This window comes from Vitis riparia, chromosome 14 (genome assembly GCF_004353265.1).
Source record: "Vitis riparia cultivar Riparia Gloire de Montpellier isolate 1030 chromosome 14, EGFV_Vit.rip_1.0, whole genome shotgun sequence".
NCBI classification, from domain to species: Eukaryota; Viridiplantae; Streptophyta; class Magnoliopsida; order Vitales; family Vitaceae; genus Vitis; species Vitis riparia.
In genome coordinates, this window is record NC_048444.1 from 18,231,543 (window position 1) to 18,246,757 (window position 15,215).

Consider the following 15,215-nt stretch of genomic DNA (forward strand, 5'->3'; position numbering starts at 1 on the left):
ATTCATATATGAGACTGTAAATTGTAAAATAATTCAAAAATTATTTGATACATTAGAGGATAAATTATAAAATAATTTTACATGGTTAACAAATGATATTTTGAATTGAAGATGTTTGTATGAAAAAACAATTTAATACTCCCCTCAAATTTACAAGTTTTCTTCTAAATTGATATTGTGCTATACGTTATGGTATCTTGACTCCAACTATAAAGTCTCCAACCAAAATTTGTCACCAACCAAGAATTTGTCGGTTCAATAAACTACTAGGCAGCAAACAAGGATGGAACGTGAACATAGAGAAACATAGATTTGATCTAGCTACTACATTGAGACTAGTGCTTGGCATTAAAGACATGACCATATGTAGAAGAGAAAAGAAAAAGAAAAGACACATGACTTTGGCACCCTCTATGGGGAAGATGCAACCATGTCAAAAAGATTGGAGCAAAAAGAAAGGTTTATAAGGGAGGACCATGCTTTAAGAGAGTACTTTCATCAAATCATGGAGTGTATGGAACAACAAAGAGTGCATTTTGATCAATAGTTAAACAATTAATGCAACAAAATGAAGATTTGATGAAGGATAACGGGGAGATGAAGGCTTGATTAAAGATAAGGCATTCTCAATCCACAAGTTGAAAGCATTAGATAAATGTAAGTTTTTCTCTCTCTCTCTTAAGGATGAGTAGTTCAATTTTTAAGTTATAGGGTCCCTTATATTATTGACGTTGCATTTATTATTCTCTCTCTTTTGAAATAGCTACATTTTGAAGTTAGCTAATGGGGCAAGCCAGGGTAGGAGGTTACATATATGGTATTGTGAGTAGATAGGACTTTTAAGTAAGGGGATCTACCTTTAACAATTGAAGCCTTCAAAATGGCTTATAAAAATCTCATTTCGCGTCCTTATCTCTTATGGTTGATATACTCTTAATTGCGGGCCTTGGTGTGAAAAGATCCATATGAACACTTCACAACTAAAACAAAGGCAAATATATATAGACTTAAAAGATATGAAATGACACTCAAATTTTTGTCCACCATACAAGTAAAAAGGATTAGTATCCCCCACCTTTAACATCAACCAATAATTTTTATATTTATATATTATTTAGAATGTATACTAAAATTTTAATAAAAGTATCTACAAATATAGAGATAGAACCGTAATCAAACAAAATTTTACATGTTTATAAACATAATGTTTCCCAGGGATGCCCATTGTTTGATTGATCCAATTCCGACTATTTTATAAACCAAAGCAATATAGCCACTTTAGTTGAACTTAAAAGAGGAAATTGATTGATTGGTTTTAGTTCCGACCAAACAAATGCATGCATGTAGGTAAAACTAGTGATCCATACATGCACGCATAATGAGTGGTCCATAACCATTAAAGGCTAGACTTATCTATAGAATGAGCCATCCATAACACCCAGAGACTAGACTTATCTAGATACAACGAGGTGCACATAAATGCAATCCATAGAACGAGTGATCCATAGCACCTAGAGGCTAGACTTATCTATAGAATGAGCCATCCATAACACCCGGAGACTTGACTTATCTATATACATCAAGGTGCACATAAATGCAGTCCATAGAATGAATGAGTGATCCATAGCACTGAGAGGCTAGACTCATCTGTAGAACAAGGTACATAGGAACTCATTACGAGTTTACGACTAGGTACATATAAATTATTTTATTTCATTTTTAGATGCATCTTTATTTTTAAAAATAGATACTTCCATATTAAGAATCAATTTTTTTTTAAAAAAAATAGATTTATCTTATATTCTTGAAAATCACTTTCAAATTTTAAATTTTGAAATAATAAAAAATTTTATTTCTTAATTTTTTAATTAAATTTTAAAAATCATTACATTTTCAATATAAATCTTTTAAAAAATGATGCAAACGGATACTAATTTATCACTTTTATTCTTTTTTTATTTTAACATAATAATAATTGGATTACGTAGCATTAAGCAATTGATAAGACTTATCTAAATATTTTATTAAATATAATTAATTAATAGATATTAATCACATCAACCCCATGTTTTCGTTGTAAGGTCGGCCACATGTATGAGGACACCCGCTCTACCCAGAAGTCAGAACACACGCTTGGTTTAGTTTATTTTTGCTTCTAAATATTCACCGTCCAATCATACACTTTATTTTTGTTACCGCCAACATGAAAGATCCACCAATAATTCAAACTTAAATTCGGGGGGCCCAAAATTATTTTATCGCTTAGGACTGATATTGAAATCAATTAAAAACGACTTTAATACTTGAAAGCACATTCCTGCAAAAAAAGTACATATTTGATAAATTATTAAACATTGCTTTAAAATCTAAAGAATCACTTAAAAATAATTTTGAACAATTATTTAAGTGATAATTCTTTCAAAAATCATTTTTTTTATTTTATAATACATGATAAAAAATATTATCATAACAATTTTTTATTTATATTTAAATATTAAGGTGTTGTTTGAAAACTATTCCTGAAAACAATTTTTTAATTCAAAAACACATATTTGATAAACTTTTGATAAAAAATAATTTTTTAAGAATTTCTTTAAAAATAAGTTGTTTTTTAGAATAGATTTTAGATATTTTTAATTGTTTTGTAGAATGCTAATGGCAACAATTCATAATATTAATAATATTATTGAAAACCTTTGTATTATACATTACTACATAGTACTTTCATAAACAAGATGACAAAATTTTATTTTTCATATTTGAGTTTTGAAATATAATTTTATTTTTGAAAAAAATTTAGAACTATTTCTAAAAATCATTCTTAAAAATTATGGTAATGTTTGATAACTGGTTTTTTAAAAATAGTTTTAAAAAATGATTTTTGAAAACCATTTTCTAATGATTTGTAGAATAAAAGTTTGTTTGGAACTATAAATATTTTTATCTTGTTTTTAATATTTTTGAATATATTTTTAAAATAAAACTTTATTTTTAATTATTTTATATATTTATATAATTATTTTTTAAAATAACTGTCAAAAAATAAATGAAAACAACTAATACATCTTATTTATTTTTTATTCTTAAGTAGGCGGGTGACAGGCTGTCAATGGTTGGGATCAAGATAGTTTAAAAATGACATGACACGTGATTGTAAAGTTTCACCTCTTTCATCCAGTTTTCAACTCAAAATTTATTGGTCTGATTTTTGGGAGAATATTGCATTACATCACCTTGGGCAAAAGGTCCTTCAAATATCCATTATTGATTACAAGATATAGTATATGTGTGGAATAGACAAAAACACCCCTTTAACTTCTACCCATTATTTTGTTTTTATACCCCTCTTTTTGTATGCCACTTTTATAAAATTCTCCCTTATTTAATTATTTTTTATTTTTAAATTATAAATAAACAAAAATTATATTAATGATTTAAAAACTATTTTAAAAAATACTTTTGAAAAAAATATATTAATTTAAATGAATAAAAATTATATTTTATATTTTAGCATAAAAATGTTTCTTATCATAAAAAGTGTTTTTGAAATAAATAAATATTTTTCAAAATTTTGGAAACACTTTTAAAAAATTAAAAAAATCATTTATAATATTAAAAAAAAACACTTATAATATTTTTTTAAAAAATATTTAATAAATGATTCTTGTAAAAACACTTCTATAAAAACATTTCGAATTAAAATATTATCAAACACACTCTAATACACTTTTGGAAAACCAATAAAAAATATTTTTAATATTTGATTTTAACATAAAAAAAATGTAATAGAAAAATAAATACAATTAAAATTTATTAAAAACTAATATATTTTAGAATTATTTAATTTTTATATAAAAAGTTAAAATTCAATTACACATGTGTGAAATAATATATAAAAATAATTTATTATTTATTATTTTTTATTTATTCCTATTTTTACTCTTTATTTCTTTCCTTCAAAATTTTCAGGAATAGAAAAAACCTAAAAATTATTAAACTTTAAAATATTTAATAAAACGTAACAAGTATAAAATGGCGTCCTCATAATTTTCTATAGATTGTGTCACTTAAGGATTTCTAAAAAATTTGTTAACTTATCTATTTAGTAGTTTATTTATTTAATATGAAAATTACTTACAAAAGTACAACAAACATTTATGATGTTTATGATAAGATAATAATTTTTCAGAGCAAAATAAAGTATATAATTATATCTTAGCTTAATTTGTCTAAGAAACTTCACTGGCAAAAAGCAAACAAGAAAACTTTTTTTTTTTTTTTTTTTTTTTAAATTGAAGCGTCATTCTAGAAAGACATAAAACTCTAGCATACAACCAGGCTGGAAACAGTAAAGCTTCCTTGTCATTGACCAAAGCTAACATAAAAAATAGAAAAAGAAAAGTAATTTAAAATAGGAGGTGACAGCTTTCACTGGGTGGGACCATGATAGACATGAAATTTTTTTATACATATATGCGATTGTAAAGTTTCTTCAAAGTTAATTACCTCTTTCATCCCAGTTTCTAGAGTTTTGGGGGCAAAATAGCCTTTTATCTTTTATGTAAAAAAAAATATAACCTTTATCCTTTTTAGAAAACTTATGTACAAATTAGTCTTCCACATATGAGCAATATTATAATTTTTTTTTATCAAAATTTAAATTGAAACCTGAGTTGTCTATTGAGACTTCATTTTTTAACTGAAATCTTAATTATCAATTAAAACTTTATTTTTTAACTAAAACCCCAATTGATAATTGAGGTTTCAGTTAAATTTTTTTATTTTAAAATTTAATTAAAAATATTAAATTGTAAATTATTATTAAAATTAAAAATATATATTTTTATAATAATAATTTATATATTTAAACTTAAATATCTAATATTACTTCAATAAAGATAAATTGATAAATATAATAACAAATAAATATTTTATTTATTGATAAATTAATAATCTTAAAATAATAAAGTTATATGAAATCTAAATAAGATATAAAATCATATAATTTATTATTTAAGATATTTAATTTATTGTATTTTTAAGATATTAATTTATTTGTATTTTGACAATTTTATCTTTATTAAAATAATAGTATATTCTTAAGTTTCCATATATAGATTTTTTTAATTATTTTAAAGCATATATTTATAGTTTAACGTAAGAAAAGACTATTATTTGTACACACAATATATATGACTTGAAGATACATTTTGAAATTAGTTAATGAAATTAATTAGAAAAAATCTACTACAAAATGTAATTTTTAGTAGTTTCATCAAAGTCACAAAAAATACCCATTAAACATTTATATAATGGAAAAAAAATGGCCCTTCCTAATATTACATGTAATATAACTTAAATTAATAAATTATATAATTTTATATTTTATTTATATGTCATGTAATTTTATTATTTTAAGATTATTAATTAATTGATAAATAAAATATTTATTTATTATATTTATCAAATTATCTTTATTGAAGTAATATTAGATCTTTAAGTTTAAATATATAAATTTTTATTATTAAAGTATATGTTTTTTTAATTTCAATAATAATTTAAAATTTAATATTTTTAATTAAATTTTAAAGTAAAAAATAAAATAACTGAAGCCTCAATTGACATATCTTATTTAGATTTCATATAACTTTATTATTTTAATATTATTAATTTATTGATAAATAAAATATTTATTTATTATTATATTTATCAATTTATCTTTATTGAAGTAATATTAGATATTTAAGTTTAAATATATAATTTATTATTATTAAAAAACATATTTTTAATTTCAATAATAATGTACAATTTAATATTCTTAATTAAATTTTGAAAAAAAAAAATATGACATGACTTCTACGTGGCAAGGGGCTAGTTTAAACATAAGTTTTGTCAAGCGCTAAAACCCTAAAACTTCGGTTTCTAAGTGATATGCATTTTTTCTCTCCAACAATATATGATGTCATTTTCTCTCCAACAATGCCTATCGGATAGGACTCTCTCTCTCCCTCCCTCAATATTCATAAACTAATACGGTTTTAAAAAAACTAATAAAAAAAATACTATTTCCATATTTAATTTTACTATAAAAATATAATATAAAATTAAATATAATTAAAATTTATTTAAAACTCATATATTTTAAAATTATTTAATTTTTATATAAAAAATTAAATTTCAGTTAGATAGATGTGGATTAATATATACAAATAATTTATTAATAATTTTTTTTATTTCTTTTTATTTTTACTCTTTATTTTTTTCCTTTAAATTTTTCATCAACAAAAAATAACCTAAAAATTAATAAACTTCAAAAAATTTAATAAAATTTGACAAGTATAAAACGGTGTCTTCATGATTTCCTATACACTGTCACTTAAGAATTTTTAAAAAATTCATTAACTTATCTATTTAACAGTTTATTTATTTAATAAACTAATCCAATTGGATCAAAAAATTTCCTATGTAAATAAGATTATTAATTTATTGAGGATTTATCTATTAAGGTTTCGTTATATTTATTTGAAGATTTATTTTTCTTTCTTATTTAATTTATAAATAATAAAAATTTGAAAATGTTTAATTTTTAATTAATTTTTATTTTATTTGATTTTTTTCCCATACTTAGATGATAGACTAAATAATACAATTTTGACTAATTATGGATCTTGAAATATTAAAATAAATTATGAGAAAAAGACAACAATATAAATAAAAAAAATGGTAGAAGAGGAAAAATGGTAGACAACAATTTTGACCTTATCTCACTGTGTTTTTGCTTACTTCTTTTTAAATAAACTATGAAAAGATTAAAAATGTATAAATATTTATATAATCTTTCTTATATAGAATTTTCTTTTATACTTTTCATGTAATGAGAACATATACATATTTTTTATATTTTATAATTTTTACCTTTTGGTTTTATATTATTTTTCTACTTTTTCATGATGCCAATCAACCCTTAAACCAATGATACTTTGGTTAACCCAAATATTCAAAGATATCAATTTATTATTAGAAACTGCAATTGTATATCAAAATATTTGATATACATTCAAATAATACGAATAAGTTAACAAGGATGCGAATCAGTAATTAAAGGCAGGTTTGAAGACACAATTGATAACCTGGCTTGGGTTTCAGTTTCAATTTTGAATAATTGAGAGGCCTTGTTTGAGCATTGTCTCCTGACTCTACATTTTCATTTTGCTGGTGAGAGCTCTCTTCACATTTCATTGCTGAAATCTTTCATTTCCTTGTTTCCTTTCTCACATCATCAGCCTTAACATCTCTGCTTCTGTTCTTCAAGTTGAATCCAATAGCAGCCATATGCTTTTTCTCTCTATTCCCCTCCATAGCCCTTTGTCAGATCGTTTGCAACTCTCCCCACCCTCATACTCATTCTGATCTCCTCTGCTCATTTTCTTTCTCATTTTGCTCATATGTCTATGTCGCTCTGCTCCTTTGCTTGCTAAACCTTTCAATTTCCTTGATTTCTGGTTTTGCAATTCTGATTCCTGTAGCTATCAGCCTGTTGTTAGTTTACTGCTTCTGTTCTTTTGGCTTTCTGTCATCGATCTGATCTGTGTTCCAAAAGAGAAGAAAGGAGTCGCGAGTAGAAAATGGTAGAAATTGTTCTTTCGGTTGCAGCAAAAGTTTCAGAGTACCTGGTTGATCCAGCTGTACGTCAGCTGGGTTATCTGTTTAACTACCGTGCCAACATTGAGGACCTCTCTCAACAGGTTCAGAAGCTGAGCGATGCCAGGGCTAGGCTGCAGCACTCTGTGGATGAAGCTATTGGGAATGGACATATAATCGAAGATGATGTTTGCAAGTGGATGGAACGTGCTGATGGGTTCATAGACAATGCTTGCAAATTCCTTGAAGATGAGAAGGAGGCGCGGAAGAGTTGTTTCAATGGGTTGTGTCCTAATTTGAAGTCCCGGTACCGGCTAAGCAGGGAAGCAAGGAAGAAGGCAGGGGTTTCTGTTCAAATCCTTGGAGATGGCCAATTTGAGAAGTTATCATATCAGGGGCCTCTGCAAGGGATAAGGTCTGCACCTTCCGAAGCTTTAGGATCTAGAATGTTGACTTTGAATGAAGTCATGGAGGCCTTAAGGGATGCCAAGATCAACAAGATCGGGGTATGGGGGTTGGGCGGTGTCGGGAAGACCACGCTGGTGAAACAAGTGGCTGAACAAGCTGCTCAAAAGAAGTTGTTCGACAAGGTGGTCACGGCAGATGTGTTAGAGACTCCAGACTTAAAAAAAATTCAAGGGGAACTTGCAGACTTTCTAGGTATGAAATTTGAGGAGGAGAGTGAACAGGGAAGAGCAGCTCGACTATATCAGAGGATGAAGGAGATTAAGACCATCCTCATCATCTTGGATGATATTTGGGCGAAACTTGACTTGGAGAAAATAGGAATTCCTTCTCCAGATCACCACAAAGGATGCAAATTAGTGCTAACTTCTAGAAATGAACACATCTTGTCCAATGAGATGGATACTCAAAAGGATTTTCGAGTTCAACCTTTGCAAGAAGATGAAACATGGATTTTATTTAAGAACACAGCTGGTTCCATTGAAAATCCAGAGTTGCAACCTATAGCTGTTGATGTAGCAAAAGAATGCGCGGGTTTGCCACTTGCAATAGTAACTGTGGCAGCGGCATTGAAGGGCGAGAAGAGTGTGTCCATTTGGGAGGATGCCCGGCTACAACTGAAATCGCAAACCTCGACTAACGTAACAGGACTGACAACAAATGTATACTCAAGTCTGAAGTTGAGCTACGAACACTTGAAGGGAGTTGAAGTGAAGTCATTTTTCTTGCTTTGTGGTTTAATTTCTCAAAATGATATTCATATTAGGGACTTGTTGAAATATGGTGTGGGTCTGCGATTATTTCAAGGAACTAATACATTGGAAGAGGCGAAAAATAGAATAGATACATTGGTTGACAACCTCAAATCCTCAAATTTTTTACTAGAAACTGGCCATAATGCAGTTGTTAGAATGCATGATCTTGTTCGGAGTACTGCCAGAAAAATTGCATTCGAGCAACGTCATGTGTTTACACACCAGAAGACTACTGTAAGAGTGGAAGAATGGTCAAGGATAGATGAACTCCAGGTCACCTGGGTAAACCTGCATCGCTGTGATATTCATGAACTTCCAAAAGGGCTGGTATGTCCAAAACTTGAATTTTTTGAATGTTTTCTAAAGACCCAATCGGCAGTGAAAATCCCAAACACATTTTTTGAAGGGATGAAACAACTCAAAGTATTAGATTTAACTAGAATGCAACTTCCATCGCTGCCCTTATCACTTCAGTGCCTTGCAAATCTTCGAACATTGTGTTTGGATGGATGCAAGTTGGGAGACATTGTTATAATTGCAGAGCTAAAGAAATTAGAAATTCTTAGCCTTATGTATTCTGATATTGAAAAGTTGCCCAGAGAAATAGCACAGTTGACTCATCTGAGGCTGTTCGATTTGAAGGGTTCTTACAAACTAAAAGTAATTCCACCAGATGTCATATCAAGCTTGTCCCAATTAGAGGATTTGTGTATGGAAAATAGCTTTACTCAATGGGAGGGGGAAGGAAAGAGTAATGCTTGCCTTGCTGAGTTGAAACATTTGTCTCATTTAACCGCTTTGGACATACAAATATCAGACGCCAAGTTGCTGCCAAAAGACATAGTCTTTGATACCTTGGTGAGATATAGAATATTTGTAGGTGATGTCTGGAGCTGGGGAGGAATTTTTGAAGCCAATAAAACATTGAAGCTCAACAAGTTCGATACAAGCCTCCATCTGGTGGATGGTATCATCAAGTTGTTGAAGAGAACCGAAGATCTACACTTGCGTGAATTGTGTGGTGGTACTAATGTTCTTTCCAAATTAGATGGGGAGGGTTTTTTAAAATTAAAGCATCTCAATGTCGAAAGCAGTCCAGAGATTCAATATATTGTGAACTCGATGGATCTGACTCCATCACATGGTGCCTTTCCTGTTATGGAGACCTTGTCTCTCAATCAGCTGATTAACTTGCAAGAGGTATGCCATGGCCAATTTCCAGTAGGGTCCTTTGGTTGCTTGAGAAAAGTGGAAGTGGAAGATTGTGATGGCTTGAAATTTCTCTTCCCGTTGTCTGTGGCTAGAGGCCTTTCCCGACTTGAAGAAACAAAAGTAACCAGATGCAAGAGTATGGTTGAGATGGTTTCTCAAGGAAGGAAAGAAATAAAAGAAGATGTTGTTAATGTGCCTCTGTTCCTTGAATTGAGATCCTTGACATTAGAGGACTTACCCAAGCTCAGTAATTTCTGCTTTGAGGAGAACCCAGTGCTTTCCAAGCCTGCAAGCACAATTGTTGGTCCTAGTACACCACCTCTCAACCAACCGGTATGTCAAACCTTGATAATCCTTTCTATCTAGTCAATGCTTTTTTAATCACTTCAATTCAAATACTTGGAGACTAGCTCCTCGTTAATTGATTTGAGTCAGCAAGAATCTCCTCATTTAAATCGATTCCAAAACCCATCTGATGAGACTTTACCCGCAAAGATAAAACGTCACCAATCAAAACAGAGCATTGACTGAATATAATTAATAGACTGGTTTTTTAATTTGACAAACAATTTATCATCATGCTTTTACTTTCACTCTATGTTAATATCTGTAATACATCTATGTTGTATTTAACGCTCTCAGAGGTTCTCATGTTACAGGAGATAAGGGATGGCCAACTTCTGCTTTCCTTGGGTGGCAACCTCCGGTCTCTCAAGTTGAAGAATTGCATGTCACTGTTGAAATTATTCCCACCTAGTTTGTTACAGAATTTGCAAGAACTCACAGTGGAAGACTGTGATAAACTGGAACAAGTATTTGATCTTGAAGAGCTAAATGTTGATGATGGGCATGTTGAGCTCCTCCCTAAATTAAAAGAACTGACGTTGATTGGTCTACCAAAGTTGAGGCATATATGCAACTGTGGCAGCTCCAAAAATCATTTCTCTTCTTCTATGGCTTCTGCTCCTGTAGGCAATATCATCTTCCCTAAATTAAGCGATATTTTACTGAAATCTTTGCCCAACCTCACAAGCTTCGTCTCCCCTGGATATCATTCCCTCCAAAGGCTTCACCATGCAGACCTTGATACCCCCTTCCCGGTGCTCTTTGATGAAAGGGTCAGTTTATCTCTCGGAATCCTTCTCTTTTTAATTCTTATGATTTTAATTTTCCTTTTAACATTGTTATCAATCAAATTATTGGCGGAAAATAAAGAAAATTTAGATTGAGCTAGTTCTTGTTTCTCTTTTTTTATTTTCATTTTTCACCTAAATTTAACTTAACGGTTAATAATAGAGTTTAATATAATTAAATGTTTAATTTATTTGTTTTTATTCAGGTTTGAAGGGTGGAAGCTGAATGTAGTTTGTATATATTAAAATATTTATAAAATTAATTATGATATTTCTTCTTACTCTAATTTGAAAAAATAATATTCAAATATCTTAAAATATTTGAATTATTAATATTATAAAAGTTTTATAATAATTAATTATATAATTATTATGAAAATTTGTATTGGAATAATAAAAATGATTTCTAATTATACTTTATTAGTAAAAAAATGCTAAAAATTTTTCTAAGTTAGCACTTCTATACGGTGTACATATCTTTGCATATTGGTTTTATAATTGAAGTATATGTTTGATTATTGAAATGAATTCACTAACTTTTATATTTTTAATTTGGGAAAGAATATCAAATTCTATTTTTTGATTTACAAAATGTATTGAATTATTTACTCTAATGAATATTTAGATGAATGTAAATTATGTTTTGGGTTTTTTTTTAATTAAGAAATATATATTAGAATTAGTGGTAGTTTATTTTTATTTTGTTGTGTGATAAATGTATAGAATTTTATGGATTTATTTTTTATTAATTTATTATCTAGATAAAGGAATTTTTTATAGACAAATAAAAAGTATTTAAGTAGTATTTTTTTGTAATAAATTTTTGTAATTTATAATGAATTCATTCACATCCAAATTAAAAGAGATTGTGGTGGTTTAATTTTTTTTTAAGACAATTAGATAAGAATCAATCAAAATATTTAAGGCTTAAAGTAATTTGCTTTAACAATTAAATAAAAAAATGGGAAAAAAAAAAACCAAATAGACACTCTTTTGGAACATTTCAAATGTATGAGAGTTGTATTAAAATGAATTCCACGGGAACTCTGCTATTTCTTGACTGATTTTTTCCTTACAAATTCTTATAGTTTTAGACAATGAAATTCAACTTGTTTAAGCATGTACATTTTCCTCCTTTAAGATGTAGTTTATTGTGTTTTCCTACACATGGATTATTTTCCTTTTTCAATTAGTCAAAAAATATAAATAACAAAACGGTGGGATGAACTCTGTAGGTTGCATTTCCTAGCTTCTTGTTCTTAGAAATCTCGGGACTGGATAATGTGAAAAAAATATGGCCCAACCAAATTCCTCGAGATTCCTTCTCCAAACTAGAAGCGGTGACCGTATCATCATGTGGACAATTGTTGAATATTTTTCCATCTTGTATGCTGAAAAGGTTACAGAGTCTAGGGTTTCTGATCGTAGAGGATTGTAGTTCATTAGAAGCGGTTTTTGATGTGGAAGGGATAAATGTGAATGTGGATTGTAGTTCATTAGGGAATACGTTTGTATTCCCTAAAATAACTTTGCTCGCTCTCTGCAATCTACCTCAACTCAGGAGTTTCTACCCGGGGGCACATACTTCACAGTGGCCATTGTTGAAATATCTGACAATGGAGATGTGTCCTGAACTCGATGTATTTGCATTCCAACAAAGACATCAAGAGGTAAATCTTGATGTAAGTTTCCTAATTTTATGTTATCATGTTTCCTTAAATTTTACATTAAATAACTTGACCCATGAAAAGGTGGATGCAGAACCCAAAACTGATTATTGGCCCCTACTTGATCCACAACTTCCTTTAGAGAGCATCCTTGGTTTCCATTTTTCCTCCCTGTATATGGTTCAAACCAATATTGCAATTTATTATAAATTTTATTGGTTTCCAAAAATTATTTAATCTATAACCAACCAACTTATAGTAAACAATTCTAAACCACCTTTCCAATCCATTTTTATTCAAGTGACTTACACCTGCCATCATCATACTTCTCAGATGCTAAATGACAACATAAAATTAGAAATCTGGACGTGGATGTCCAGTGCATCTTCTGTAAACAGCATAAAAAATTATATTAATTTTGTCATCTTCTTTTCTTGGAATTGAGAAATAAAACAACACTTCTTTGCAGATGTGCGTATCTTATTTATATCCTAGTTATAAATGAGATAACAAATTTGTTTTATTCCAACCATTTCCCAGGTTGCATTTCCTAATTTGGAGGAATTAGCATTGGGTCAAAACAGAGATACAGAAACATGGCCAGAGCAATTTCCAGTGGATTCCTTTCCCAGACTAAGATTTTTGGGTGTATATGACTATAGAGATATTTTGGTTGTGATTCCTTCCTTTATGCTTCAAAGATTACATAATCTGGAAGTACTTAAAGTGAAAAGATGTAGTTCAGTCAAAGAGGTATTCCAACTTGAAGGACTTGACGAGGAAAATCAAGCCAAGAGGCTTGCACGGTTAAGAGAAATATGGTTGTTTAATCTTCCTCGGCTGACGCATTTGTGGAAGGAAAACTCCAAACCAGGCCCTAATTTGCAAAGTCTAGAGAGTCTTGAAGTGTTGAATTGTGAAAGTTTGATAAATTTGGTACCATCCTCGGTATCTTTCCAGAATCTAGCTACTCTAGATGTGCAGTCTTGTGGTAGTCTGAGAAGTTTGATATCACCCTCAGTAGCTAAAAGTCTGGTAAAACTCAAAACACTCAAAATAGGTGGATCAGATATGATGGAAGAAGTAGTTGCCAACGAAGCAGGGGAAGCAACAGATGAGATTACTTTCTACAAATTACAACACATGGAGCTTCTGTATTTGCCAAACCTCACAAGCTTCAGTTCAGGTGGTTATATATTCTCATTCCCATCCTTGGAGCAGATGCTGGTGAAAGAATGCCCCAAGATGAAAATGTTCTCTTCAAGCCTCGTAACTACACCAAGGCTAGAAAGAATAAAAGTGGGAGATGATGAGTGGCCTTGTCAGGATGATCTGAATACCGCCATCCATAATTCGTTTATAAATGCACATGGTATGTACTGATGTGAGACTTTTTTAGATTTCTCAAGTGCAATTCATACTTAGACATTTATTATTATACCAATTAGCAACCATTAAAATGAAATGTTTTGAACTATTTTCTGAAATATCTATCCTATCATCAAAGGAAATGATATTGCAGAATGTTCTGGTTCTGTATTCTGTATTTTGAAAATAAATAAAGTAGATCCGAAAACCTCTATTCTGAAACTGCAAATGATATAAATAAATATATATATATATATATACCATTTGCAATCGCTAGTAATTGTAATCTCTTTATTTAACCTTATTAAATGCTCATAATGATTTATTTACGTTTTTCAGGTAATGTTAAGGCTGAGATTGTGGAATTGGGAGCTGGTTCAGCATTATGATTACATCATGTTTTGTTCTTGGGAATGTTACTCTTTGGTTGGATTGATTCCATGTTAATGCAATATGTATCACTTTATCTCAATCTATTTGGTTATATTTTAGGTTTATATAGATTTGTTGGATTGTATGATGTTTTCCACATTCTTCATAATTATGGATGGTCACTATTTGAGTTGCATAATGAATCTCCACTTGAATCATAGTATAAATATCTATTTATGGATTTATTATTGCTTATAGTTGGTTAGGCTCGAAGCAATTGGGCTTGAGGCAAAAAAAAGGGTATAGAAACATTCATCAATGAGAACAATTGCAATTGATCTGGTAAATCGGTTAGCAGAATAGATATTATTTCAATGTAATTGAAATTCAACAAACATAGAAACCACCAGTATGATTCCAAGTTTGCCAATATTACTAAAATAGTACTCGGTATTTTAATCTTAATGAATTAGCCTATCAATGGCTTTCCCTAGGGCCCTCATGCACCATAGCATTCAATGGATGAATAGATAAATATAAATGAATATAAACCCTTCTAGTTCTTATCATCTTTAGATGTGGGGTCAATGTCGAACCAAACA

General features: G+C 29.4%; 1 protein-coding gene across 3 annotated transcripts; it reads left to right on the forward strand.

Annotated features, from left to right (window-relative positions):
- Positions 1-7,205: 7,205 nt before the first annotated feature.
- On the forward strand, positions 7,206-14,742 carry LOC117930214 (probable disease resistance protein At4g27220). 3 transcript variants are annotated; one of them, XM_034850733.1, is made up of 5 exons: positions 7,206-10,406; positions 10,733-11,191; positions 12,442-12,888; positions 13,414-14,245; positions 14,581-14,742. In XM_034850733.1, the coding sequence occupies exons 1-5, from the start codon at positions 7,626-7,628 to the stop codon at positions 14,628-14,630; spliced, it is 4,569 nt and encodes a 1,522-aa protein (XP_034706624.1). In that variant the 5' UTR covers positions 7,206-7,625; the 3' UTR covers positions 14,631-14,742. The 3 variants fall into 3 exon arrangements, with proteins under 3 accessions (XP_034706624.1, XP_034706625.1, XP_034706626.1); XM_034850734.1 differs by having other exon boundaries at positions 12,442-12,876; XM_034850735.1 differs by lacking the exon at positions 12,442-12,888.
- Positions 14,743-15,215: the final 473 nt, after the last annotated feature.